Genomic DNA, 27,500 nt, shown 5'->3' with positions numbered 1-27,500 from the left:
TTATATGCTTTTTTAGAACTGTTCTGACCATAAAAAAAAAGCTGTGCGTGTGTGTCCTCCAGTCATCATTTCAGCATCATCCACAACACACTCCCGTCCTCCCTGCAGCAACTAATTTAGCCTCCTGTTATCCTGCTGAGGCAGTGCTTTCTAAATATAACCTCTCCCCGTGTGTGTGCGCATGTGAGTGTGATACATACTGTTTGTTGTACCACTGTGGTTCTTTGGCATTATTACAGAGTACAGGATGCTAACTTTGGCGAGGAAAAGCTGGACTGAATGTTTCCGGCCTGAGAAGAGACCCATTTGTGTTGTTCACCTTACACGGGATCCGAGCCGGCTGCCTTAGAGCTCGCAGCATATAATTCTTGCTCTTCTGTGCACACCGCCATGTTAACGTCACCTACGAGACAGGACCAAGAAATTTATCAGCCTCGTAACTCAACGTTTTATATGTAGGCCGAGCCATGAGAGCTGTGGCGCAATCATAAATAATACATTAGTTACGTATTATTCAGCTATCCAACACTCTGTCTATGCTGTGGATGCATCCATCCATACTGTCTGCAGACTGTGCTCTGTATATACACTGTGTTTATGGTACATTTGTGTGGTAGGCTGTACACATGTTGTACGTAATCTGTACATACAGATCACAGCGGCTGACATATCTCCTCATGAAGTCTTTCTTTCAACAACTGGACTGAACAAGTCGAAACAGGAGTGTGTGAGCTCAAAGGTAAAGGTTCAGATCAAGGTTTTATGAAGGTTTTACAGGCCTTTATTGTTGGCAAATAAATGTACTAATGCTTCGTGGAGAAGTCGGCCGAGCAGGTTGTGAAAATGACCTTTGCGTGTTACGTCCACATGGCATCTGACAGGATACACCGAATTCTATTATTAGTGCCCATCTTCATTTTAACTGCATTATGAAACAAATAACGAATGATAAACACCATTTAGTATAACGTTCTATATTTTTAAAGACATAGTTTGTTGTTGTTGTTGTTGTTCTAAAAGGTTTCAGCTGTGTAAACCGTTTGTGTGTGTGTGTGTGTGTGTGTGTGTGTGTGTGTGTGTGTGTGTGTGTGTGTGTGTGTGTGTATCTCTGTGAGCAGGTTATATGAACACAAACATACCATTGTAGTTTTATAGTTTATTTTATAGTTTATATGGGTAGCCCGTTAGTGGACCTATTTATAGTAGCCGACGTGGATTATGAGTGTGATACAGCTCTGTGCTCCTGTGGTACTATGAAGTCAGGGGGTAATGCGCTTCCTCATCCAGAAATAGACCGTGGCACGGAAACGTGCTCCTGGCAGAGCCGCAGTCCAACAGTCAGTCACGAATCTGCCGTGGAAAAAAAAAAAAAAAAAAAAAAGGTACACACTTCCTCTGAGGAGCTATGAGGAGGAGCAGCTCCGGTACCCGGAGTCGGTGACAGTTTGCGATGTCAGGGAATTCCGGGGCCGTCGGTGACGTCACGTGCGTGCGCCTCCGTTTCGCGGCGAGCGTGTGTGTTTGAGCGTGCGTGGCTCTGTCCCTTTAAAACGGCGCTCAGCGCAATACGATCCCTGCTTCTGTACGAGAGGGGGGAAAAAAAAAAAAGAAAAGAAAAAGAAAACGAAAAGCAGCTCGACGCCGACACGAGAGAGCCGAGCGATCGGAGCCGCGGCTGTTCCGACACGGGCGGCCATCAAACGGAGTAAACGTCAAGAATCGAGAGGAAGGAGCCCATCAAGGACATGACGGAGGCTCTGCGGTCGTCCGGCGGCTCGAGTTTCAGCCTCGTTTCGAGAGGAAGCGACCGAGACTAACCGGGATTACAAGGGGCTGGAGCAGCTCTCCGCTCAGCCGGTGGCTCGGAATTTCTCTGCAGACTCGGAGCTCCAAACTTGGGAATACAAAGATTTTTAAAAAAAATATATATTTAAAAAAAAAAAAAAAAAAAAAAGGCTACTCGCGGACCTGAAGGAGCCGGAGACTTATTCCAATCAGGATTTTTCTATTATTTCTGGAGCGTTGACGCGCAAAGCCTTGTGTGAACCGGTGAGTGCCAGAAGCTGCTGCGGGAACATTTAAAAGGTCCGGTGCGATTTTTTTTTTTTTTTGATTTCGGTCGTTGTTCAGGGGGAGTGATAATAAAAGTTTGAACACTAAAATGGAACTGTTACTACACCAGATTTCACCAGAGCTTGTTTTATTACGTCTGCCTCTTGATTATTGAGAGGAGAGGCTGAGTCGCCATTCACAACAGCAGTATGGTGAATTATCGGAATTGATTAGAGAGGAGCGCTTGATCGATGAGGTGGGGGAATTTCTCTGTGCTTTTCTCAACCACGGGCGACTCTTTAATCCCACGCGTGTGCCAGTTCTTCACATCCACGATTGATCATCTTTACGGGACCTGTTTAATCATTTGGTGCGCGTGGATCCGAGTCATTGCTGTAATTGGCTTTTTTTGATGGTGGTTCATTTCACAGTTTTGTTTTGTTTGTTTTTGGGCAAATAACCCGCAACTTGTGTTCAAGTTAAAACTATTTCAGAGCGCTTCTGTGCATGTTTCAGCCAGTGTCGGCTGGAGTATAATAGTTGTTATTATAGATCTATTCACGTTATACTGAAAATGATCTCATCCTCCTGTTACTCTGGGACATCCTGGGTCCCAGTTCCGTCTTCATGATCATGCATGGCTAGAAAAGGGAAGGAGAGCTAGAGGACATGGAGAGAAAATTGCCTGTGTAAGGAGATCTCACACCATTGTGTGTGTGTGTGTGTGTGTGGGGCTGGCTCTGCTGGACTAGGAGTGGGGGGTGGGCAGGATCACTGAGGTCGGCAGCCGTATAAAATGAATGGATAGCTGCCACCCCCATCGCCCCCAGTCAATCCTTACGTACACAAAAGAGCCGGATTGAAAGGAAGTGATTTGCATCACCTCTTTTTTTTTTTCTTCTTTTTTTTTCTGGAGAGAGAGAGAGGGGGGGGGGGTGTTGTTTTGGTGCTGTCGCTTAGGTCAGGGTCAGTCGGTGCACTGAAGTCTGGCCAAATCGTATTGTTTGCCAACGTGATCTGTTGCCTAATTATCGCCTTTAGGGGAACCACCGGTCCAGACTGACTCTTGACTTACAAACACATGTTTATCTCCCTCCATGCTCTGTGTGAAGATAGTAAACCCCCTGAGTCAGCTCGATTTAGTTCCCACATCGTAACACACCCAGATGACGACTACATATTTTTTTTTACTCGTGCGTCTCGGACCAGTGTGCACCGAAATTACGCACAGCGATGAGTAACACATTTTTTTTTATATAAATACTAATAAATAGTAAATATATTTGTAGGTAAACGAGGACAAAGGCGAGTTGCTTGGATGATTATATAGAGATAATATAATTTGTAGTTGTTGATATTAGTGGGTGTTATTGCCCCCCCCCCCTCCTTCCCGGCTACAGACGTTAAAGGTTATCCACTTCTTTCACTGGTCAGCGAGCAGCACTTGATGGGAATTGGTGGAGGAGGTGGAGGGGGGGGGCTTATTTGTCACTTTATTACCCGCAATAAATGAGCCAGATCAGGAAGAGTGGAGTGTGCTGCTACGGGTCCGCGAAGACAACAACAAAAAAAGATCCCTTTGAAGGTTCTCTTCTGACCTATCAGATCGATTGGGATGGAGCGCAGCAGCGCGTTTTGTCTCGTCTTTTTGATGTCGGAGGTTGTAAAAAGTTAAAGCTCCAAACACACATTCTTTGAGCGGCTGTGTGCTGCCTCAGCCCTGCCCCGCCCCCGTTTGTCCCGTGATCCCAGCAGGAGCGTGTGCGTGTGTGAATGAACAATCGCCGCCCATTTTACTATGAGTGATGACGAATGGGGGAATATTAAAGTGATACACACGCGCCGGGAGTGAGACGGGCAGATGAAGGTGGAAGTAAAGGGCTGCTAACTCAACAATGGTGAGTGCGTTACACAACTTGAGTAAGCAGAAGAGAGGAGTGTGTGTGTGTGTGTGTGTGTGTGTGTGTGTGTGTGTGTGTGTGTGTGTGTGTGTGTGTGTGTGTGTGTGTGTGTCAGGACAGTTTACTTTTACCTTCATGGTCCTTTGAAGATGGTGTTAAAACTAAGTTTAAGAATGACTTCAGTATATATGTTTATTTTTGTTCATGTGGCTGGCATGGGAAATGGGTCAGTAGGCTGATGAGTGCTTACTCATCGACTTCGACGGTGATGAAACAAGAGCTGTGTGTGTGTGTGTGTGTGTGTGTGTGTGTGTGTGTGTGTGTGTGTGTGTGTGTGTGTGTGTGTGTGTGTGTGTTGGCTGTGTGACAGTCCATCATATTTTGCAGCCAGGAGAAGAGTGGTTTCTCAACCACTTTTGTTCCCTGTTACAGAAAACAAAAACAATTGAATCAAAGTGAAACGGGGTGGGTGGGTGGGGGGGGGGGGGTGATGATGATGAAACATTTGTTTTTGTGACACCACACTGGTGCAACCTTTCCAGTAAAGGGTGTCAATTCTCCTCCAGAGAGTGACACACAAAACGAGAGGGAAGAACAACATCTGCCCTGATGACGATTTCTCAAACACTCCCAACCCACCCCGACAGGTCAGGCGTTAAAACACGAGTTCCTCTTAAGTGTGAGCTGACATGATCACAGGAAACCAGTTGAGGAATATTCCATCACCTCATGTCAGCAGAAACATCATCAGAGCTGGTCCACCTTCCCTTCATTTATAAAAAAAACAAAACAAATAAAAGACACCCAGTGCAGCAGTATTGATAGCACATTGATAACTGAATTTATTACATTACAACTGCACCTCTATGGTCGTCTGTCCACAGTGCTGCAGTAACATACCCGTCTCGGCATGCGGTCGCACACTGAGCTGCATGAAGTCTTTCGAGTTTGTTCAAGGCGAAAACTCAGTCAGCCAAGTGTGGAATTCCACCGTGCTCCGTGAGACGGCCTGCTGTGGATCCAGGTCTCTCACCGTGTGGGTCAGGGCCCAAAAACAGCAGCCGTGTTGACTTCTGTCGGCTCCACCATATGGAAGAGGTTATTCTGGAGTATTTTATGTCGATTAGCTATAAAACAAAGGTGAAACACAGTAAATTTGGTGAAAAGAGCGAGACAGGTAAAATATAGTCACTGCCTCACTGTAGATTATGTAATAAAAATTTTATGATCTCTGAGGAAAATTTAGTGTTTGCAGCAGAAATGAGGTTTAAATTAGGCGAAATTACAAAAAAAAAAGGCAGTAAGAGTCGAACAGTGGAGTATAAACAAATGTATTTATGTATGCCAGTGTCACTTTATAGGCTGTAATTGGCTTTTTAGGTTTGAAATATGGCAAAGTGGTTTGAATGACATCACTCGGCAACGTGTATGGATGATGTCATGATTCAAACGGCTTATTCCTCATTAGCTTCTATGGATCAGCAGGACTCTGCTTTACTGCCAGCCAGCTGTGAGCCACGGATATCCATCATGATAAATATCGGCGCTGCGAGCAGCTGTGGTCTCGCGCCAGGTTCTGTTGCGCTGCGTTTTGGTCCCGAGCACAGAAAGGGAAAACGGAACATGGCTGCAATGAGAGTCCGGAGTGTTTGAGCAGTGCGAGCGTTCGCGGTAGCGGAGTCATAAGCCAACATGAAAACACGGCAGCGATCTGAATACGACTCAACAACTTCGGAGAAAAGATCGTCACGAAGGTGAATCATCGCCCGTGTGGATCGAGCCGTGGCGGAGAGGAAGGGGCTGTTTATTTTCTACGGGTCTGTTAAGCGGGGTGAGAGGAAGGGGAAAGTTTTCCTGCTGAGTTTAGTTTCTCTCTTATCGCTGGCTCTTTGCCGCTGATGATGACGCCGCTGTGGAAGGGGTGTGTGTGTGTGTGTGTGTGTGTGTGAACCTACACAGCGTGTGTGAGTGAGAGTGACTCATACCTAAAGTTACACGGGCTCTTAACAGTCGGAAAGAGTTTTCTTACCTCCCCTCACCTCCTGTGACCGCTCTTACCCACCTCCACCACGCCGGCAGAATAAATGATAGGAAGAAGCGCATCACGGGAGGTTCATGAGGATTCGTGCGCGGGATGAGCTGCGTTGGTATTTGAGGAATCTGTAAACAGGCCTTGGATGTTCTCCGGACTACAAGAACAAACGGTGCTGTCATAACAAAGCTGCTCTGCCTGCGTCACAGTCGTTCCGACAGAGTCCAAAATGATGCGCGCTTCCCGCCCACCGTAGAGCCAACACTGCACCGACCATCTGCACGCAGGCCGTCATCACCTCTGATGCGTACAGCTAAACTCACTCACTCTCACACACACACACACACACACACACACACACACACACACACACACACACACACACACACACACACACACACACACACACACACACACACACACACACACACACACACACACACACACATCACAGCCTGCTGATGAGACGTAATGTGAGTCCAGAGGATGGTGTGAGGTCATCATGTCCATCATTCAGTGAACATGTTGACCAGTGAACACCTCCCATAAACCTATATTATGAATTCCTCTCTCCGTCTATCTCTGCTCCTCCACCTTTAGTTAAATGACTGTTGGTGGAGACGCGACCTGTTCCCCCGGCAACTGTTACCAAGGAAGCAGAGTCTCTCGTCCTGTTTAGCGTGTTTGTGCCGGTGAGCCCCGCATGCGGAAAAGAACCACCTGGAGAAAGAGACGGCGGTGTGAGGGAGGGGGATTTCCTCTTGTGATATTCAAGCTGTTTTCCGATGAAAAGTGAGATGTTCTCTTTAGTCCTGAGCCTTTCTTAGAGTTCCCCCACAGAAGCACACAGAAAAGTTTTGAGGTTGCTCAGTTATTATCGTGATGCCCACGTTTTCTCAGATTTTGGGCTCGTCAGGATTTCTTTCATTGATTTCCTTCCTATTAATTTCCAACCACGTGTTGAGTCACTCTTTTTTTTCTTTTTTTTCTCTCGGTCTCACACATCTCGATTCAGACACTGAAGGGCACATGAGTGCAGCTTCCTCTGAAACCCAGAGTTTCTGTGAAACAGCAGCAGAGAGTGAGTGAGTGGGTGGAGGAGTCTCTCGACACACACACACACACACACACACACACACACACACACACACACACACACACACACACACACACACACACACACACACACACACACACACACACACACACACACACACACACACACACACACACACACACACACACACTCTGCCATCATATGTTTGTCACTCACTCTTACCAGAAGCTAAAAAAAAGAGGCCAAGCAAGGCTTTTCACTTAACACCCATGAGCAGAGCCGAGGAAATGGCTTTTCATGTCAGTTGTCTTGTTGTTGTCGTCGGGGAGGATTGTGTGAGTCACGATTTGGACTCGCGTGCCGTTCACACAAGACGTCTGAGGTATATTTTAGGAACCGTGACTAACAGGTCTCCTCTCTGTTGTTTCACATCTACAGAGGTTCATATTAGTCACATAATGTCTTTTTTTATAGTCGAAAAGTCAGTCATACTAAAACACATGTAGTTCATATCTTTGGTACAGGAAGCCTCGCTCACCCAAGTGACACACACACACACACCCATCAGGGAGGCCTACTTCCTGTGGTTGTGACGACAGCTTCCTTCCCCCCCCCCCCTCTGAGCTGTTTCCCTTCTCTTTAACGTCACACACCACTACAGCTCATCTCTTTGTACGTATGTGGGAGAAAAAACAAACAAACTAGCCCAGTTGTATGTTGTCAGTCACAGTCGAGATGTGATGGTGGTGAGTGCAGGAGACGGAAGGGGGCCTCATGTTTTTGTGTTTTTCTACCCCCCCCCCCACCCCCCTCCTCACCCACTCCCACCTGCTGCTTTTTTTTTTTTCTTCCTCTTTCCCCACAGTGAGATGAAAATGTAGTCTTAACGTGTCAGTTTGTCACTGAGGGTCCGCATATCCAAATTTGTTTTATTCCCTAAATGAAAGTGAAATAAGAATCGGCGGTGACGAGCCAAACGGCACGCTTGACCACAACAGACAAAACAACACAGCAGCCGGGAGGTGGTTTCTGATAACTCGAACTTCTCCCAGCATTTACCGAACGTTGAAATAAGAAACGGCTTCCACCCAGTTGATCTTCAATGCCAGGATTTTGGAGCTTCCTCCACACACACACGTGCTTCACTGCCTGAATGCAGAGCAGATGTGAGGGAGTACACAAATGAGCCACGCAGGAGATAAAGCACGGCTACCTGGTCTGCTCCAGCTGGCCGGCGTGCCGCTGAGTGAGGCGGTGAATTTTGGGGGGGGGAAAGATCGGGTCCGTGCTGTGTCCCCCTGGATGGAGGATTGTGTTGTTGAGATGGATGCTAGCAGGAGCTCATGGTCCTCCACAGATGTCCGTGTTTGTTGTGTTTGCTTGCTGTATCCTCAGCTAACCCCGCACTGCTGTGTGTGTGTGTGTGTGTGTGTGTGTGTGTGTGTGTGTGTGTGTGTGTGTGTGTGTGTGTGTGTGTGTGTATCTCGACGTGATAAAGTTAGCCCGCATTACCATCTTGGAACAGCGTGCGCTGACGTTTGTGCACACACAAATAAAGACATGCGGACACACAGGAAGCCTGGCAACGAGGTGGGGGAGGACGGATGCAGGGGTTGGCTGCTCCTCTGTTTGTGTGTGAGAGAAATGCTCGGTGTTTCCTCCAGAACACGATCTCTATCTGGGACTGATTATGTAATGGCCCAACTGGAGGAGAAAGGGCGAGGGAGGACAGAACAAGAGACACACACAGAGAGAGAGAGAGAGAGAGAGAGAGAGAGGACCATGCATGGCCTTTCCGCCATCCTTGACCAGAAACTCAAGAGTTGCCAGATCTCTCCCTTGGCTCCACTCTGCCACTGCTCCCTGCCTTATCTGGTGCCGTCTTATCAGACGGGCTCTGCAGTGACTTTACGAGGACAGTAACGCTCTCCGTCTGCCCGCCGCTACCCCTCAAGCCCTTAATGTTCAGCAGTCCTCGGTCATTTTTCAATCTGCAGCTCAACAAATCGCTATTGTGACTTCACTGTGGGAAAGGAGAGAAGGCCACACACTACCTTGTTGACCTGATTACTGTAATGACCAGAAAGGACAGAAGTAGGATCAACAAGTGTTTTCACTGTATATTTTTTTTTACAGTGGATGTCGTCAGCGCCTCCGCTCGTCTCTCTCTCTCTCCGGTCTATTTTCCTCTCGTGGCCTCAGTGTGGTTGTCTGGCTGAGGACCAGCGCAGGCCAGCGGTTGGCATGGAAGGGTGAGGGTGAATAAATTAAGGCTGCTCCACCGAGGCAGACGTCATCTGACCATCTTAATTTCAACCATTCGTTCCCCCTCGTGTTGGTGACGAAGCAAGCTTTCCTGTGCAAAGCCGCAAACTTGTGGCTCCGGTTTGTGTGTCACGTGGGATTATTTACTTTGTGGGCTCAGAGAAACTTCTGCACACACAGAGAGCTGAACAGAACTCCTATCTTCGCTCTGGCTTCGTGCTTGGTGTGGTTGACGACGACTGGCACAGCTTTGTCTGCCTGCCAAAGCCCCTCGCCCCCTCGCCCTCCCCCAGCTGATGGCTGGTGTTGCTGGGACAGTAACTTGCGTAACTACGACAACGAGGGTGTTGACTGGAACAGCTCTTTGATGTCTGGTGTCAATAGGGGGGGATTTCACTTGAGCAAGATTTAGCGTGGGGGAATTTTTTTATTTAATAATAAATTGTTGCATCCGTTATAATATTTGATAGATACAGTACAGCCGCTGTCTAGAGAAGGTCTGTCGGAGGGAAGAAACATGTTCTCAAATGTCTTTCACTTACGGTTTATACTGTAATACTGCAACTTGTTGTGGTTAAAATGAGGTGAAAGTGAAAAGTAATCGCACTTCACAAGCAGCATTCACGGTGACATAGCAGCGGAATATTCAAGTTTCCTGAATCCAATTCAAATTTCTTCTGAATGATTGCCCAGGATAAACACATGACGTTTGGCTGACGGTAAACGACAGACTGATTAGAACATCTGAACATCTTCGTCGAATTTTCCTCATCGTTTATCTTAAACTCGCGGTTTGTTAGTTTGATTCTTCTCCCGACCATGAAAACCCCCTTAGAGCGCATCATCACATCCTGTTTGTATATTTAAACAGCACGCACATATGTACAACCAACCCATGCAGCACGGTGTGAGGAAAGCAGAAATGACATCACATGGTCCGAGAAATTCCCGCTGCTGTCACATCTGCAAAGGTGCAGAAACACTCCCCCGGTCACCTGACCATAAGTGGTGTCCCGGGGGGGCGGAGCTCAGGGCAGGCGGTTTGGGGTAAGCCCTCTTCCAGAACCTGAGTCATCGGGGGTTCCCCGAAAAATTAACTGCGCAATGTTTGCATGCACTCTCACTGCGTGTCCTCTCCTGCCGTCCTCCTACCCCTAGTGTCGGCACGTTTCATCGCTTCGGTGTCATCTGATAGAACCTGAGCTGCTCTGTAACGATGTCTGCCCTCTGTGTGCACGGACTAGTTACAGAGGACTGAGTTTCTCACACTGTGCTGCCAGAGTAGCTGTGAGCAACGTGATAGCCGGGACAGCAACTGGAATAGACGACTGTTTGGTCACAACAGACATAAACACGCACCCGCTGTAAAAGTGGTAATTACAAGCTCGCCACCGTGTCCCCGTTTGAACTCAGTCGTCCCAGCTGGGTCTCCGGGTAGATTTCTCGTTATATATTCTCTACCCTCCTTCTAATTTAAACCTCTTCTCTCTTGTCACACTCTCTCCCGCCTTTCCCCATGATGCCATGTGTTTTATTATTGTACTATGTTTCCTCAGCGCTGCTCGTTCACACGGCTCTTCCTGTTCGAGTGAGATCAGACTTGTTTGTGTGTCTGCTCGTCTGTTAAGTTGCACAGTCAGCACCACCATTGTGTCTGTGTTGAGAGGGAGAATGAGAGAGTGAGCGAACAAGAGTCCCCATCGCTCACATTGTGTCGGCTTCCCGGCTGGTTTACCCTTTTTGCCTCCGAGCCACCCTCAGGTTTTCCACACTGCTCTTAAACCAGGCGTCACCTCAGCAGTCAGGAAACCAGAAGGTGTGTGTATGTGCGTGTTGGTGCGCGCGTGTGTGTGTGTGTGTGTGTGTGTGTGTGTGTGTGTGTGTGTGACGACGACGACGACACACCCGTCTCAAAAGAGAAGCAGCAGGTTAAAGAGGTTCTCGGTTCACACTGAAAGAAAAGACCACCTCTAGCTTAGAGACTGTGAGGCAGTAACTCAGACTGGTGTGTTTACTGTGGCGTCGTGGTGTTTTTCATGACAGCTTGACAGCAATGTTTTTCTCTTCTCTGTCTTTCAGGATTGAAGAGACCCCAGAGAGATGATTGGCAGCTGAAGCTGAGACTTAACACAACTGTGAATCAATAACTTGGTGCTACTCTAAAAGGTACGCTCAGCGTGAGTGTGTTTGGATCACTTTCTTCTGAAGCATGTCGAGTGCAGTCCTGACAGTTAACGCCGGCCTATCTTCACATGGCAGCAGCGCCTGGTGGATGTTGATCCCCGAGAGGCGGAGGGGAAGAGATAGAGAGGGTTGTGTGTGTATGTCACTGTACGGCAACAAGCTAAAAGTGTAGAGCAGTTGAAATATCCTCTACTGGGCTTAAAATGGAGACGGAGAGATCCAGAGGTGGTGGGAGGAAGAAAGGAAGAGGAGAGGAACTGGTGGGAGGAAGAAGTGCGTATGTCCAGAGCTAATTTAGGAAAACTAGTGGAAGAGTGCTGCGCTGAGCAAGAGAGATGAATCATAACCTGTGTGTCAACGTCTGCTGCCCTCCAACTGATGCATTATACATCACTCGTCAGTGTCAGTGCTATCATTACGTGTCCTTTGGAGCTGCGACTCATAGAGCAACTTGATATTCATGTTCCACTTCCACAGGGATAGGAATCAAAATAGTGATCCTCCAGATGAACGTGACGAGGCCACGATTCAACTTTACAGACAGATGACCAACAGTGAGGATTAAAAATGATTTACGAAGCTCCTTCTCGAGAACAACACAAGTGTTTGTTAAACCAGTTTTTATCAGCCAGGATGAGTGTGTAGGTTCAAACACATCCTCTCAGGTTTTTTTTCATGGACCTCTTTTGTTGTATTCTTTGAATCAAAGTACTTTGAAGCAGACTTCTTTGTATCTTGACACCTTCTGTCTTTTATATTGTGTGTTTGTGTGTGTGTGTGTGTGTGTGTGTGTGTGTGTGTGTGTGTGTGTGTGTGTGTGTGTGTGTGTGTCTGTGTGTGTGTGTGTGTGTCCGGTGTTTCAGAAAGCAGGGAGGGGAGAGAACTATCTCTCCGCTTCTTTTATGTGTTTCCCTCTCAACCGTTTTCCTTTGTGTCATCTCGGTGGATGTGTGGGAAGGTGTGTGGGCGTTTTCGTGGCACCGTTCCCACTCTCCACTCCACCTCCCTCCGTCCCTTCCCTCTTCTCCTTAATCTATCCTTCCATCCTGTTCAGACCGTCTGTCGCTGCTGCCCCCCTCTTCCTCTCCATCACGCCTGCCGTAATGAGATTATGCCTCAGTGTATCCACTGGGCATGCACACGCGCACACACACACACACACACACACACACACTTTATACACACCCTTCAGAGCGGTGCGGCACACACACATAATCATCCACTTAAAAGACAACACACGGTTCTCTCTCGCATGCACTGAAACAGCACAAGCCTGACAAGACCATGCAGCTTGCACACTTGGACTGCTTCCACTTGCGCTGCTTCCAACACCGCACACTCTTGGCATGCAACCAAGGCCTCTCACTCTTAGTCTTCCCCTCTGTCTCTTGCTATCAGGAGGCCCACGGTAAGGATTACAGTAACCCCAGGTCTGTCCTTGTAGGTGAACTCCCCACTGAGCCATCTGGGCCTCAGAAATAATCTGATTCTGTACCAACTGGCTCACTGCCGCCTCCCACAGGCTGACTGATGCATCGTCCCAAATTTCTTGGGGAAATAAATGCACTTATGACAGAAGAGATGAAGTGCAAGATTTAGATGGACATAAGTAAGAAACGCGTTCAGTTTGCCCCTGCAGACCTGAGTTTTGCATGTTACTCCACTGACCTGTATTTCATCCCCTCTCTGCTGGCAAGCTTTCAAACACACACACACACCAACTAACCTGTATATTAATGAGCCCAATGGTGTTTATTGACTTTTCGTTGTGTGTCCGTCCCACTCGTTCTAATAGCAGCTCTCCTGTTCTTCTCTCCCCGCAGCCGGTCGGCTTTTAGGTTCTTGGTGCTGAAGACAGCCGAGTCTGACGTTACAGATATTCTCAGTGTTGGAGTGAGGCCCTCTCTGTGCTGCAGTGGAGGGCTTCACAGATACAGCTAGTCTGGTGAGTACAGGAGCTCATAAAGTAATGTGTTTCAAGAGTTTTCCTGCACCATGACAGCTCTGCCACAAATCTATGCATGCTATATGTTAAACATTTAATTGTACTTTAAAAACAGATCCAGTGATTGGGTCTAGAATTTGTAATAACACAATACGCTTAAGGTCATTTTTGTCGCCAACATTTTAATTGAGAACTTTTCATTATGCTCATAGTCCACACGTCTCCTAGTGTGTCTGTGTGTTAACTGTAGGACTATATTACTCGCAGGCTGGATGCATCACGCAGTAGAGCAGTTTGGCGGGCGAGGCACACGGGATTCCTTCCCTCTGGACGGACTCAACCGGGGGCCATGGCCTCCCGTGGGCGGCCGCGCCTGGCAGCCACCTGCCAGGTCTGTAGTCATGACAACACCTGCACAAAATTTCACAACCTCTTTGTTAACTTTAATCCATCAAATTAATCCTGTAATTAGAAGTGTTTTACAGCTGAACTGAAGAGAAAGCTCACGCAGCCTCGGTGTAAAAAAAAAACACTGAGACGTGTCATCTGACTCCACTGTTTATGCCGCCTCTGTTCCTTAACAGGTGTTCACCTGCAATGAACCAACACCAGCTACTTCCCCATCTACCTCCTGGACCTATGGGTGGACTGAACCATCACAGTAAATACTTAAGTAATGGGTAAGCACAAAATTTATAGTTGGCAGACCTAAATCTGGAATGCAGAGTCAAACTCATCTTCACAAGAGAGCGCACTTTTGGTATCCTGTTCATTTTTTTTTGTGTGTGTGTTTTAATATTGTTTCACCCTTGGGTTTGTCTGTCCAGGCCCATGCGAGGAGGTGAAAAGCTCGAGCTCCCTCAGGCGATGTTACCAGGTCTGCAGAGGGAGCAGCAAAGACCTCCTCCTCACCATCTTCACCCTCCACCTCCCCACAGAGCGTGGGAGCAGCTCGGCCAGCTGTATGAATCCCACCTCCCTCCTCAAGGACATCCTGTTGTCCCCCTACCCAACGAGCACCCACTCCGTCTCCATAATGGAGGTTATGCAGGCGGCAGCGGACCTCCACCTAACCCTCATATTCCCCCCGGCAGGTCGAACCCGCTGCTCAAGGTGAGGAACTACGCTTCAGATGATTTCATGGCTGGATTTATCTGTGGAGTTAAACAATCTTTCACTCATGATGATTTTGGTTTTACTGTCTGCTTCAGTTTGGGGGTCCTCAGGAGCAGCATATTCCCCGGGGTCCACCATTGCTGGGAGATGAAATGTGGGCTCAGGTGCACCAGGTAGGAGCTCTGTAATTGGCGATGATCACGTTTCATCATTCATACAGACACATGACGATCCCTGTTCAGGCTGTTATTTTGCGCTGCAACCAGACTGGTGAAAGACATATTGCAGTCAGAGCCACTGTCACTGAAACAGCTGCATTAGTTGTCTTCATCAGCCGTGACGCAGATTCTTTTATCTCTCCGTCTGCAGCAGAGGGCCTATCCAGGGAAGATGCTGGGGGGTCAGCTGAAGAGACCAGGCCCTCCACTGGGCGAGCACTCTGTCATACAACACACTCCTCCCCCGTCACTGCACCCGCCCTCCCACCCAGCTGCCGACGACTGTCCCAGCCCCAGCAAGAGGAAAAAGAGTTTGGATCAGGTATGCCCTCAGTTCTTGACTTTCTCTACAGTTTTGTTTGACTTTGTTACTCAGATCTTTGTGTGGTAAATATTTCTATGCTCCACTTTCTGTGCAGGTAACCCACGCTGGGCTACAGCGTTTCTCTGGCACTGGCCAGTCTCTGTTGTCTCAGCAGCAGTCATCAGTTCTCCACCTTCCTCCAAAACCTGCCTTCTGGAACCCCCTTCACAAGGACAACAGCACTCCCTGGCAGCCCCAGACCTCCGACCGCAAGAACCCACAATCACATGAGTTCCAGGTCTGACCATTAACAAAATATCCCTCCCATTAAATACATGATAGTTAGAGCCTGGGGTTAATATTTTACTATTGACTGTAGTCAGTTGTAAAACTTGATTTGGATTCAACGGTGCCATAAAGACGTATTGATTGCATTGATTGATTGCTTGCTATGCGGTAAATTCAATCTCCCTGTTCTGTACAGTTTAATATTACTGTACTCATTCTGTTTCCCTCTTGCTCTTCTCCTATGGTTTTAACAGGAAACCAACAAACAAGGGATGGGCAGCTACACCCAAAAGTCCTCTACTGGCTCTTCCACCTCTTCCAACCTCTCCCCTCCATCAAACTCCTCTCCGGGAAGCTACAACCAGGGACGTGCTCCTCAGCTCCAGAAAGACATGTTACAACCTCAGGCTGTAAACCACCACTCCCCTCACTCCTCCTACGCCAGTCGCAGCTCCAAATTGGAGCTAGGTTCACCCTGCCAGGCCATGGAGGCTCGTGGTCTTCACAACCAGAGAGGCCCTCTGATCGGGGGCCAAGGTGGCAGCCAAGCTACCTCTCATTCAGCATCTACTCCAACCAGGGGAGACAGAGATCATCACCTACATGCCCAGTCGTCACCAGCAAACGCTTCTGCAACCAGCAGCAACAGCAGCAACAACAACAGCAGCAGCAGCAGCAGCAGCAGTGTGCCTTACAGCCACTTCCAGCCTCACCCAGGGCTGGGGCACCAGGGACGTCCTCCTCCTCCTGCCAGCAGCACCTCAGTACCTCACCAACAGCAGAGTGGCCCCCATGAGGCCTGGAGATACCAGAGCAGGCCCAGCAGTCACTCCCTGGTGAGCACATTCATTCATGCAGTTGTCCATGTTTATTAGAGGATATTCTCCTTCAGTCATGAGTGGTAGAAATGTCCCCGGAGGTGTTTTTACTCGGAACTATACAGGTTTAGATTTGAAGTGTTAACACAACTGCAGCTGTTTAGATAGTGATCATTACTGATTACTGAATTTGATGTTTCTTCAGGAGACGGGCATCTACAGGCCCCAAGGTCTGCTACCTCAGCGCCAGCTGAGTCACAATCAGGTTGTGGACAGTCGGCTTCCAGGTCCCCCCCAGCATCATCATCATCATCATCATCATCATCATCAAGTCAGCCCACCTCTGCCTCCCACCAACTCCACTCGAACACCCGTCATTACGGCCAATCCTCCCATTTCACAGGCCTCCTGCACCGTCGGCCGCTATAGCAACAGCAGCAGTTCTAATGATGTTGCCATGGCTGGTGTCTCCACGGTGATCACATCACCCCCTGCTGGCTGCTCTGTGAACAATGGCAGCAATAACAACAGTTGGCAAAGAGCAAGAGAGCCCCAGAACTCCATCAGCACCATCACCGGCCCCAAAGCTCAGCTGGACGTTCACCTACAGCCGGTTTATCAGCGAGGCCAAGCTCCTACCGCCAACCAGTCTCACCATCAGGGCCTGCACAGACCTCAACACCATGGACCCACAAAGTCCCAGCCTATGAAGGGGAAGATGTCATACTATGCTCAGGCTGAACTGGAACAACCTCCTCCATTTTCATCATCGTCTTTCTTCTCCTCAGGGCACCAGAGGGCAGGGGACAGTGTCATTACAAGCAGGGTTTCAAATCCACCTCCCAGCTCCCCGACCACATACTGCCCAGCTTCTCGCTCCACTGTCACCTCCGCTCCTCATACATCCAGTCCAGCCCTCTCCTCCAGACCGGGTCATCAGCCAGTCTCCGCCTCGACTCAGATTTACTCTCGGCCGCAGATTCATCCACAAGCTCCAACCTCTGTCCCTCAGTCCATCGAGGAGGCTCTAGACAAACTCGATGCTGAGCTAGAGGGACACATGCAAGCTGAGGAAAGGAGGAAGAGGGACAGAGAGGAGCAAGAGCGGAAAATAAGAGAAGAGAAGGAGAGACAAAAAAAATGGGAATGGGAAATGAGACAAAAGCGGGATGAGGAGAGGAGGAAAAAAGAGCTGGAAAAGAAGGATGAGGAGAGGAAAAAGAGAGAAGCAGAGCGACAGGAGGAGGAGAGGAGGAGGAGAGAATGGGAGAGACAAGAGCAAGAGAGAAAGAAGCAACAAGAAGAGGAGAGGAAAAGAAGAGAAGTGGAGAAACTGGAGAAGGAGAGGAAAAAGAGAGAGTGGGAGAGGCAGGAAGAGGAGAGACATAGGAGAGAGTGGGAGAAGAAGGAGCGGGAAAAGAAGAGGAGAGAGTGGGAGAGGCAAGAGGAGGAGAGGAAGAGGAGGGAAGCAGAGAGGCAGGAGCAGGGGAAGAGGAAGAGAGAGCTGGAGAGGGAGGAGGAAGAAAGGAAAAAACAAAGAGAGGCGGAGAAGAAGAGGATGGAGCAAAAGAGAGAGGACAAACTGTGCCGCTCAAAGGGAAAAGAGCAGACTGCTATTGAAAATCTGGAGAGACTACTCTCCGGCAACACGTCCCCAGCACCCCCACCTCCTCCCCTCTCTTCTGTTGCTACGCCTCCTTCGGGCCCACCACCCCCAGCTCTCAGGCCTCTCCTCCCTACCCCTGGCTCAGCCGTGGCGGTGTCCTCCCCTGTCCACCAGGCCAGACGCCCGTCAGCGCGACTCCTGCGGAGAGGCTGCGGCCACCTCCTCTTACACCTCAGACCGAGTACGCCCGAGAAAAGCAGAGGCAGAGGGAGATGTGGAGCAACGGAGGCGGAACGACATTCAGTCCCACATCGACACATAATACCTCAGGGATGAATCAGCCGGTGTACCCCAACAAGCCTCCGGCGATGCAAGCAGCACCCAACCAATCCAAAGACTCAGCCAGGGAGAGAGAGAGCAGCCAACACTCTCTCCCGACCCTGACACTCAGAGAGCCCCCCAAACTGTACACGGCCTTCTCTAGAGAAAACCTCCCACCGCCGCCTTTATCCTCCAGCTCCACCAGGGGAGTCCTCAGCGCACGGGCGACAGGAAGTGGTTTGAAAAATCCCAGCAGCAGCTGCAGCACAGACTCCGACAGCGCTCAGTTTGAGGAGGAGCCCTCTGAGATGTCCACACTGCTTCCTGATGGACTGGCTAACATCATGGCAATGCTGGATGAATCCATCAAAAAGGAAGAGGAGATGTACAACAGTGAAAAGACTGGCTCTGCAGGTCTCCTCGACAGCTTCTCCAGTGCCGAGCCCATCAAGAGCTACCTGTGCGCCCCGGACCTAATTCCAGCAACGAAGCATCAGCCCAACCAGGAGGACTTTGGATCGAACGAGAGTCCTCCTGTGCTGAGCCGCCAAGGCTCTTTGGCCTCCCCTTGCAGTCGAACATCTTCTCTCAATGAGGAGGACGAGGATTACCTGAAACCGTCTCCAAACATTCCTCTGAACCCGAGGCAGTCCGTGGACATTGGAGTGGGAGTAGGGAACACCAACTACCGCCACAGTGACCTGGCTAAGCTTTACGGCTTCCCCGAGCAGACTAAAAGCGAGGCTGACGAGGATGATGACGAAGAGGATTCGGAGGCTCCATCATGTTCTCCACCACCCCAAAGACCCCACCTCCATCAAACGGGCGTTAACAGCATGTTCAAGTCCCTAGCGACAGTCCTGGAGAGCCAGAAGTATGCTTACCGCGGTGGGCCGTTTGGGAGACCCCCTCCATCAGCTCTGGGCGGAGTCAAATATTCGTCCTCTCTGTCATTGGGCCCCGATATCTGCCGCCAGCAGCAAGGCAGTTCTCCCACTTCAGATTCGACAAATCCGCCATTCAGTCCTTCTGGCCCACCGCTGAAGTCTTCTCCTCGTTCTCTACTGGAGGACAAGAAACTGGAAATAGAGGACAGTGATGTGTGGACAGATGGTGGAGAAACAGAGGAAAGGATACGCTCCTTCAAAAAGAGAAGCATTCCCACCATAAAGCCTGTTAAGGTCATCAAGGAGGAGCAAGAGCTGAAAACTATCTCGGAGTCTTCCCTGGCAGAGTTGGGCAAGAGCTGCGAGGTCATGCTCAGTCGACAGTCACTTCCAAGCAAGAAGTCCCTCGATAAACCAGAGGACAGACACAAACCTGAGAAAGTAAAGGAGCACAGAGAGAAAGACAGAAACAGGGACAAAGAGAGGGAGAGGGAGAGGGAGAAGGAGAAGAGAAAGCACGGCCACGGCCACAGCAGCAGGAAGCACGAAGACAGGAAAGAAAAGAAGAAGCATAGAGACAAGAGGGACGAGATTGTCCTCTCCTCTTCATCATCGTCATCCAGCCATTCCAGCTCCAGCCACAAACGGCACAAGGATGGTAAGAGCCATAAGGAGAAGAAGGACCGCAGGATTCTTGGGGACCTGAATCTCCAGAGGAAGGAGGGGTCGGAGAAAAATCGGAGTCATTACGACTTGGATAAAAAGAAACGCAAGGAGGGATCCGGTACCAGCTCCACCAGTGAAGGGGAGCACGCGGAGTGGAGCTCGAGTTCGGGCGCGAGATCTTCCGAGCACATAAAAAGCCCCGAATCTTCGTTGGGTTCCACGGACTTCTTGAAATTGAAGGCGCTGTCAGATGGTCCGCCCAAGGAGCTGAAGATTCGCCTGATCAAAGTGGAGAGCGGGGACAGGGAGACGTTCATCGCCTCTGAGGTGGAGGAAAAGAGGATCCCGCTGGAGGAAATTTGCATCAAGAACACAGCAAGTGAAATTATCCGGTCCTGCAAGTAAGTGCACTGAAGAGAAGTCTTTGATTTGAACGTGAAAGTTCATTCGTATTGTGTGTCGCCTCACGGATTCATTCTTCTCCAGACCGATCGTTGGCACCTTTTATTACCTAATTCAGATTACCTTTCAGATATTTGTCATGAAAAAAAAATAGCAAATGGAAGTTTAAAAGTAATTCCTGTTGACAAAGTGAGGTCGGAAATTTGACTCATCATGCAGCTCACTTTCAGTGTTAAATGAAACGTGTCAGATTTGTTCATGCGTTCATGTTTGCCTATTAAAACCTACACTCTTTTTTTCCCCCTCTTCTAGGGGGGCCAGAATCAAAGGGAAATTCAGAGAATCTTACTTGCTGCCAGCTTTCTCGGTAAAACCCGTCATAACCTCAGAGGAACCCATTCCCAGAGAGAAACTCAACCCTCCAACACCCAGCATCTACGTACGTCTCCATTTCTACACACACCAACTTTCTTTATATTTTAGACTGACATATTATATAATTTAGTTCATGTGAGTTCAATCCATGATTACACTGAATTCCCAAAGTAGCCCATATTTTTGGGCTACTTTGGGAATTCAGTGTTACATCAACCAACAATGGAAAACTGGGCAGCCACTTAGTTTAATGAAATTGCCCACACATGTATTTTTTTTTTTTTTTTTTTTAAACAAAAAAATTGGTTTAATATGTGGTACAAAGATGAACAGTGGTTTCCAGTGTACACATGAAAATGCTCATGCTGCCCTCTTGTGGTGATTTAATGTATGGAAACAGGTTAAAACACTACTTTATTTTTTTTCTTCTTTGCAGTTGGAGAGTAAGAGGGACGCCTTCTCCCCTGTGCTGCTGCAGTTCTGTACAGACCCCAAGAATCCTGTTACTGTCATCAGAGGACTGGCCGGATCTCTTCGACTCAGTAAGTTCAATGTGGACTTGTCAATACACGTCATTTATTTAAACTCAAAAACCTTTACCTAAGATGCTTGTGTATTTTACGAATTAAAGAGCGAGTGAAGCTATTAAAAAGTGTTTTGCACGAGTTTCCTTTACTGTTAATCTTTAATTTACGCCATTTTCTGAGACTGTTCTGTTGCAAAACCAGGTCTTTAACTTATTGTCTCTGTTTTCAGACCTTGGGCTGTTCTCTACAAAGTCCCTGGTGGAGGCCAACGCGGAGCAGGCGGTGGAGGTGAGGACTCAGGTGCAGCAGCCCGCTGATGAGAACTGGGATGCCAGCGGCACGGGTCAGACGTGGCCCTGTGAAAGCAGCCGCTCCCACACCACCATCGCCAAGTACGCCCAGTACCAGGCCTCCAGCTTCCAGGAGAGCCTGCAGGTACTGAACATCACACGTCACTGCTGCCACTGACGATACCATTGCTACGTCCCGTTTTCCATTCTTGTCCATTTATTTCACACGAGACGGAAACTTCCGCGTGTCTGCATTCGGTGTCGCGATTCTTAAACATCTTCTCCGTGTCTTCAGGAGGAGAAAGGCAGCGAAGAGGAGGATGACGAAGATGATGAGAAGGAGAAGAAGCCACCCGCCAGTTCCGATTCTCCAAACAAGGACGGCTCTAAAGAAAGTAGCAAGTAAGTGAAATGTTAAGCGTTGCGTCTATTAAAAGCACAAGTGTACTGCAGTTTGTACTCATGGTTGAATGTCTTCCTTCAGTGGCGAGCAGAAAGCAGTCGGGAAGATCATTAAGTTTGGCACCAATATCGACCTCTCCGATCCCAAGAGGTGAGCAGCGTCAACATGATCAGTCTACAGCAAAAGTGATCTCTGGGCTCTCTCTGCATATTCCGTACAGACGATCCTCACATTACCAGAGAGGTAAGTAGAGCTCTAATCGGTTGCCTCTCTGCTCAGGTGGAAGCCCCAGCTTCAGGAGCTGCAGAAGCTTCCAGCGTTCATGCGCGTAGCGTCCAGTGGAAACATGCTGAGCCACGTCGGACACACCATCTTAGGCATGAACACTGTCCAGCTCTACATGAAGGTTCCAGGGAGCCGAACACCAGGTAGAGGACACTGACCCATGGCTGGAAGACACCTCAGTAAACCAATATGCACGATCTTGAGTTGAGAGTTGATGAACTGTCAATGCAAATTACATACCGTTACTTGCCGTGATATTCTGCCCGTTATTCAACAGGTCACCAGGAGAACAATAACTTTTGCTCGGTAAACATCAACATCGGCCCCGGAGACTGTGAGTGGTTCTCTGTCCATGAGAACTACTGGCAGGCCATCAACGACTTCTGTGAAAAGTAAGTAAATGGAGACAAATCTGACATTATTCAGTTGGTATTTACATAATTTGCACAGCCTGCAGAAGTGTGATTACTTTTATACCAATATCACATGTTAAAGATTGATTTAAGATATTCTAAGTGCCGCCTCCTTCTTCTTTTGTGCTCAGGCATGGAGTAGACTACCTGACGGGCTCCTGGTGGCCGGTGTTGGAGGACCTCTACAACGCCAACATCCCGGTGTACCGCTTCATCCAGCGGCCTGGAGACTTGGTGTGGATTAACGCTGGTACTGTCCACTGGGTTCAGGCAGTGGGCTGGTGCAACAACATCGCCTGGAATGTCGGGCCTCTAAGCGGTAAGGAGTGCGCCGCCTGGTGGCCAAATACAACCCACGTCAACAACAGTAAGAATATGTTTTGTATTATTCCTGAATATTGTTTCATGTGTTTCTAAAGGTTACCAGTATCAGCTGGCCCTGGAGAGGTTTGAGTGGAACGAAGTGAAGAAGGTCAAGTCCATCGTACCCATGATTCATGTGTCCTGGAACGTGGCCCGCACTCTCAAGATCACCGACTCAGACACCTACAAGATGATCAAGTGAGTACAGTTAACAGTTTGTCACACCACATTAAAAGCCAATGAACAGCCCTGCAATACATCTTACCTTAATCAAGGTTATAAAGCTTTCATAGACAGGTGTAAAAGTCGGGTAGAACAAAGAACATCGGCTGCCTTCACGAAACCAGAATATATTGCAGGGACGCTCTACTGGGATTTGTAAAACAGTAGTGATATTCATGTAACTACATGAATCTTTAGATTAATGTCGGTCTCTATCTGCCTGTCAGACACTGCCTTCTGCAGTCCATGAAGCACATCCAGATCCTGCGGGACCAGCTGGTGGCTGACGGTAAAAAGATTTCCTATCAGAGTCGGGTCAAGGACGAGCCTGCCTACTACTGCAACGAGTGTGATGTGAGTATTTATCAGTCACTGACAATAATAATAATAAAAACTCAAGTTTCACAGACGCAGGCTTATTCACTGCATTTTCGGGTACGCCCGAGTTAAATCAGCTTCTGGTGCATCATCGGCACACATGAGTGTAACACAACTAAACTAAACTACTATGCGATTCAACTTAAATCAGCATTTAAAATGGTTTCGACAAAACGTAACGGTTATCATTATTGTCCTCGCAGCACTAAAGATAAAGAAGTAAAGTAACTTATTTAGTAACAACAAACGCACCACTAATAGGCTTGAAAGGTGACTAAACTATATCACAAATTACAATATGTTCACACTGACCCAGTTTCACAGTAAAACACGGAACCATCACTGTGGTATTTAGTCTACTCATTTACATAAATCAAACACTGAGTTGTGTACATTCAGAACATCTCTTCATATGATTACACTCCACTAAATACTATATAGCTTTAAGTCTGCTGTTCAACACTGAAAACTGGCAGAATATGAGGACTCGCAGATCAATAATCGTCAACGTGCTGCGGGCAAAATACACCTTTTAAATGATGGCGTTTTTGCTCATAATATAATGAAAATTAAAATGATGTATCTGTGAGTGCCGGTATTCTGTCTGTGTGTTGATCTTTGTCATATCTGTTAAAGATTAGGAGCTGTGCGCACCACCACCATTCACTGTCATTGAACACCCGTCTCTTAAACTTGCTCGTTTTCACGCGGCGCCCGTTGATGACAAACAGCTGACCAACCCAATTCTTTTTCGCGTCACTGTTGGAGAGCAGCTACACATTTCAAACTTGACAATTTACTCCGTATTCCAAACTTCGACAACCTCCTTTAAACGTCAGCCTTGCTCTCTCTCCCCGTCGCAGGTGGAGGTGTTCAATTTGTTGTTCGTGACGAGCGAGAGCAACAGCAGGAAGTCGTACGTGGTTCACTGCGAGGACTGTGCACGACAGCGCAGCCCCAACCTGAACAACGTGGTGGTGCTGGAGCAGTACCGCACCGAGGAGCTCATGAACGCATACGATTCCTTCAGCCTGGTGAGCAGACACTTACCTCTTTGTTCCCAGGTTCCTTTCTGGACCTGAAATAAATTGTAAATCAAAGTGAAACTTTTTTTTTTTTTTTTTTCACGTCACAAATACATTTGTCACCGTTTGTAAATTAATCTGCTTTCTTGTCTTACCAGACGTCCTCCTCCCGGTGACAGAGCTCCCCGCCTGCGTCTCCTCAGCCATAACCAAAACTCCTGCAAGCCAGGACAAAAGACAGTTTCACTTTGGTTTTCAACTTACCCTTTCATTATTTAGCATCATTTTTGCTACTACTACTGCTACTACTTGCCGAACAGCCAGTTGAATACGTTTACTCATTATTACTGTTTACAAAAAGAAATACCAAGCCGCCAATAAAAAATACCAGTTTACTCTCAGACGGTGCTTGCAACCAGAAACCCTGGCAACAGTGAAGTTGAGACCCAGGGGGCAGTTGGTGCTGCCATTGAACAAACTGTGGAGGGTAGTTGATGGTTTCAATGGCGTGTTTCTGTCAGTACCAGAAAGAACTGTTGTTGTATTGAATACTGAAATTTGTACATGCTGTTTGAAATTTTTGTGGGGTGCTGTTTTTAAAATAATTTATTGTTTTGGTTTTTGTTTTTTTGTTTTTTTGTTTTTTTAACTAGATCAGCCTAGATATATACCACATTGGCCTTGTATTTAGAAAAGAGAGAAAATGAAAAATACTAATAATAGAGATATGAACATTTTTCTAAAGCATTAAGAATTTTAAAAAAATACAATTGTTTGGAATGCTTCAAAAGATACGGGTTTTAGCGCCTTTGGTTGTTTTGGGGGGTTTCAGTTTTGTTTTTCAGAATCTTGTACGTGTTGTAAATCTTGTTTTTATGAATTATACTTTTTATTTCCTCTGGAGATTAATATTCAGTTGTCACACGTCATCAGGTCTTTTTGTTCATTTCTTCCATCGCTGTATGAACTATCTCTTGAAAAAAAAATCATTGTCATCTGGTGTGTGTGTTGTACCTCTGATTGTTCCAATATGCAGACTTAGTATTTCCTGGATTTTTTTTTTGTTTAAATTTTTTTTAGCGTTGTACATTTAATTTAAAATGTTTCCTCTATTTATTGGATATCAATGTTCTCCCTTTTTTAATAGGGTTGTACAATTTTGATATTTGTTTTTCTTTATTTTTTATTGGTGACCGATTGCTCCGTCAGAGCTAAAATGTGGAGGTTATATGTCTGTGGGAGTGGAGGCTGCTGTTTCTCTGGTGCTTGCCTCGACTCCTGCCTTTTCTCTCCTGATATATATTAAATTATATCTTTATCTTGAATATAACACCACCTTTCCTGTAGACGATAGGCACACTGCTCACGTAGAGAAGATGACTAATGGAATGCTGTGTTTGTATGCTCATTAAGGAAAAAAACAAAACAACTTTTTCCAAAGTGTTTTGAGAAATGGTAAAAAAATGTTTACTATGTAGGGGGCTTTTAGATGAGATTTTATTGATTTTATGATATCTGTTGAATATGATAATGGGATAGATGGTGCTAAATGTTCTCTTTGAACAACCTTTTTTTTTCTTTTTGTCTTATAATGAGAATTCTATTTTTCCTGTTGCAATATTACCTTTACTCTTTTCCTTCTCTTTGTGGTCATTTATTTATAACTGCACTGTTTAGAGAATTCACACAGACATACTTGCAGACACACACACCAAACTGAGCCAGACATGTCTTAAACACTTGTGAATTTGTGTGACATTACTATGACTATTATTAATAAACGCTTTTTGATAAATCCAGAAGAGACGAGGCTACGTCTGAATTTGTTTCTCTTGCTTTGTCTCATCTTATGTCAGTAGAAAATTTGTAAATGAGAAGATGCACCACTAGAGTCACTGTTTCAAGATGCGCTTTAACGTTTTTAAGCTATTTTGGATCACTTGCTGTGGGATGACTTTTTTACGCAAGGTAAGACAACATACTATGTTATGATTTTTTTTTATACCATTTTGGACCATACGCTTGGAAAACACTACTATGGCAAGTATATACCATTTTTGACAATACTATCCACTGCACAACCGTAATGTCTTCCATAATATGTTTAAAAGTCATGTAAGTCAGACAAACATGCAATAAAGGGAGCACAATTTTACAGTTGCTAGCGTTGTCATCTCACAGTCAGGAAGTACTGGGTTCGATCAGGGGCTTGGGACTCTGTCTGTGGAGGATTGCATGTTCTTGCCTGGAGTGTGACTTTGTCACATTTAAGACTACATGATGTTTGTTTTACATCATGGACTACATGCATGATAACATGCATAAGTTAGTCGTCCATGTTTTGGACGACATATTTTAATTATTACTTACGCAGGAACATGCAAATTCCACATAGAAAGTCCCAGGCGGGGATCGAACCACGGACCTTTAGACTGTGAGACGACAACGCTGACAACTGCACTATTGTGTTCCCAAAATATTTTTTAACGGAAGTCATACTTATAGCATTTCGTTTGAAATATGGCCAAAAAGCCATACTATAGCATGTCGTAAAAACATGACCAAAAGGTCACACTATAGCATGTTGTCCGAAATGTGACCAAAAAGTCATACTATAGCATGTCGTCCCAAATATGATCAAAAAGTCATACTATAGCATGTCGTCAGAAATATGACCAAAAATGTCATAGTATAGCATGTCGTCCCAAATATGACCAAAAAGTCATACTATAGCATGTCGTCAAAAATATGATCAAAAAGTCATACTATAGCATGTCGTCCCAAATATGACCAAAAAGTCATACTATAGCATGTCGTCCCAAATATGACCAAAAAGTCATACTATAGCATGTCGTCCCAAATATGATCAAAAAGTCATACTATAGCATGTCGTCCCAAATATGACCAAAAAGTCATACTATAGCATGTCGTCCCAAATATGATCAAAAAGTCATACTATAGCATGTCGTCCCAAATATGATCAAAAAGTCATACTATAGCATGTCGTCCCAAATATGATCAAAAAGTCATACTATAGCATGTCGTCCCAAATATGATCAAAAAGTCATACTATAGCATGTCGTCCCAAATATGATCAAAAAGTCATACTATAGCATGTCGTCCCAAATATGATCAAAAAGTCATACTATAGCATGTC

The 27,500-nt window shown here is 46.9% G+C and overlaps 1 protein-coding gene across 1 annotated transcript in view; it reads left to right on the top strand.

The window, feature by feature from the left end:
* Positions 1-26,145, top strand: part of kdm6ba (lysine (K)-specific demethylase 6B, a) — a 101,551-nt gene extending 75,406 nt beyond the window's left edge. The window contains 23 exon segments of the mRNA XM_069714158.1: positions 11,387-11,473; positions 13,315-13,436; positions 13,704-13,827; positions 14,021-14,116; positions 14,264-14,549; positions 14,648-14,725; positions 14,922-15,092; positions 15,190-15,372; positions 15,617-16,198; positions 16,386-17,883; positions 17,886-20,061; positions 20,375-20,501; positions 20,874-20,979; positions 21,194-21,399; positions 21,550-21,656; positions 21,739-21,807; positions 21,937-22,085; positions 22,220-22,334; positions 22,487-22,674; positions 22,775-22,916; positions 23,168-23,294; positions 24,182-24,352; positions 24,502-26,145. Of these exon segments, the coding sequence (XP_069570259.1) occupies positions 13,709-13,827; positions 14,021-14,116; positions 14,264-14,549; positions 14,648-14,725; positions 14,922-15,092; positions 15,190-15,372; positions 15,617-16,198; positions 16,386-17,883; positions 17,886-20,061; positions 20,375-20,501; positions 20,874-20,979; positions 21,194-21,399; positions 21,550-21,656; positions 21,739-21,807; positions 21,937-22,085; positions 22,220-22,334; positions 22,487-22,674; positions 22,775-22,916; positions 23,168-23,294; positions 24,182-24,352; positions 24,502-24,519 (6,714 nt within the window). The 5' untranslated portion in view covers positions 11,387-11,473; positions 13,315-13,436; positions 13,704-13,708 and the 3' untranslated portion in view covers positions 24,520-26,145.
* Positions 26,146-27,500: the final 1,355 nt, after the last annotated feature.

Source organism: Brachyistius frenatus, unplaced genomic scaffold (genome assembly GCF_029030835.1).
Source record: "Brachyistius frenatus isolate BFR_SWC_R1_liver_20210118 unplaced genomic scaffold, ASM2903083v1 Contig_127, whole genome shotgun sequence".
In the NCBI taxonomy this organism is placed as follows: domain Eukaryota; kingdom Metazoa; phylum Chordata; class Actinopteri; family Embiotocidae; genus Brachyistius; species Brachyistius frenatus.
The sequence above is the reverse complement of the archived record's forward strand: the minus strand, read 5'-3'. Positions and strand labels throughout refer to the sequence as shown.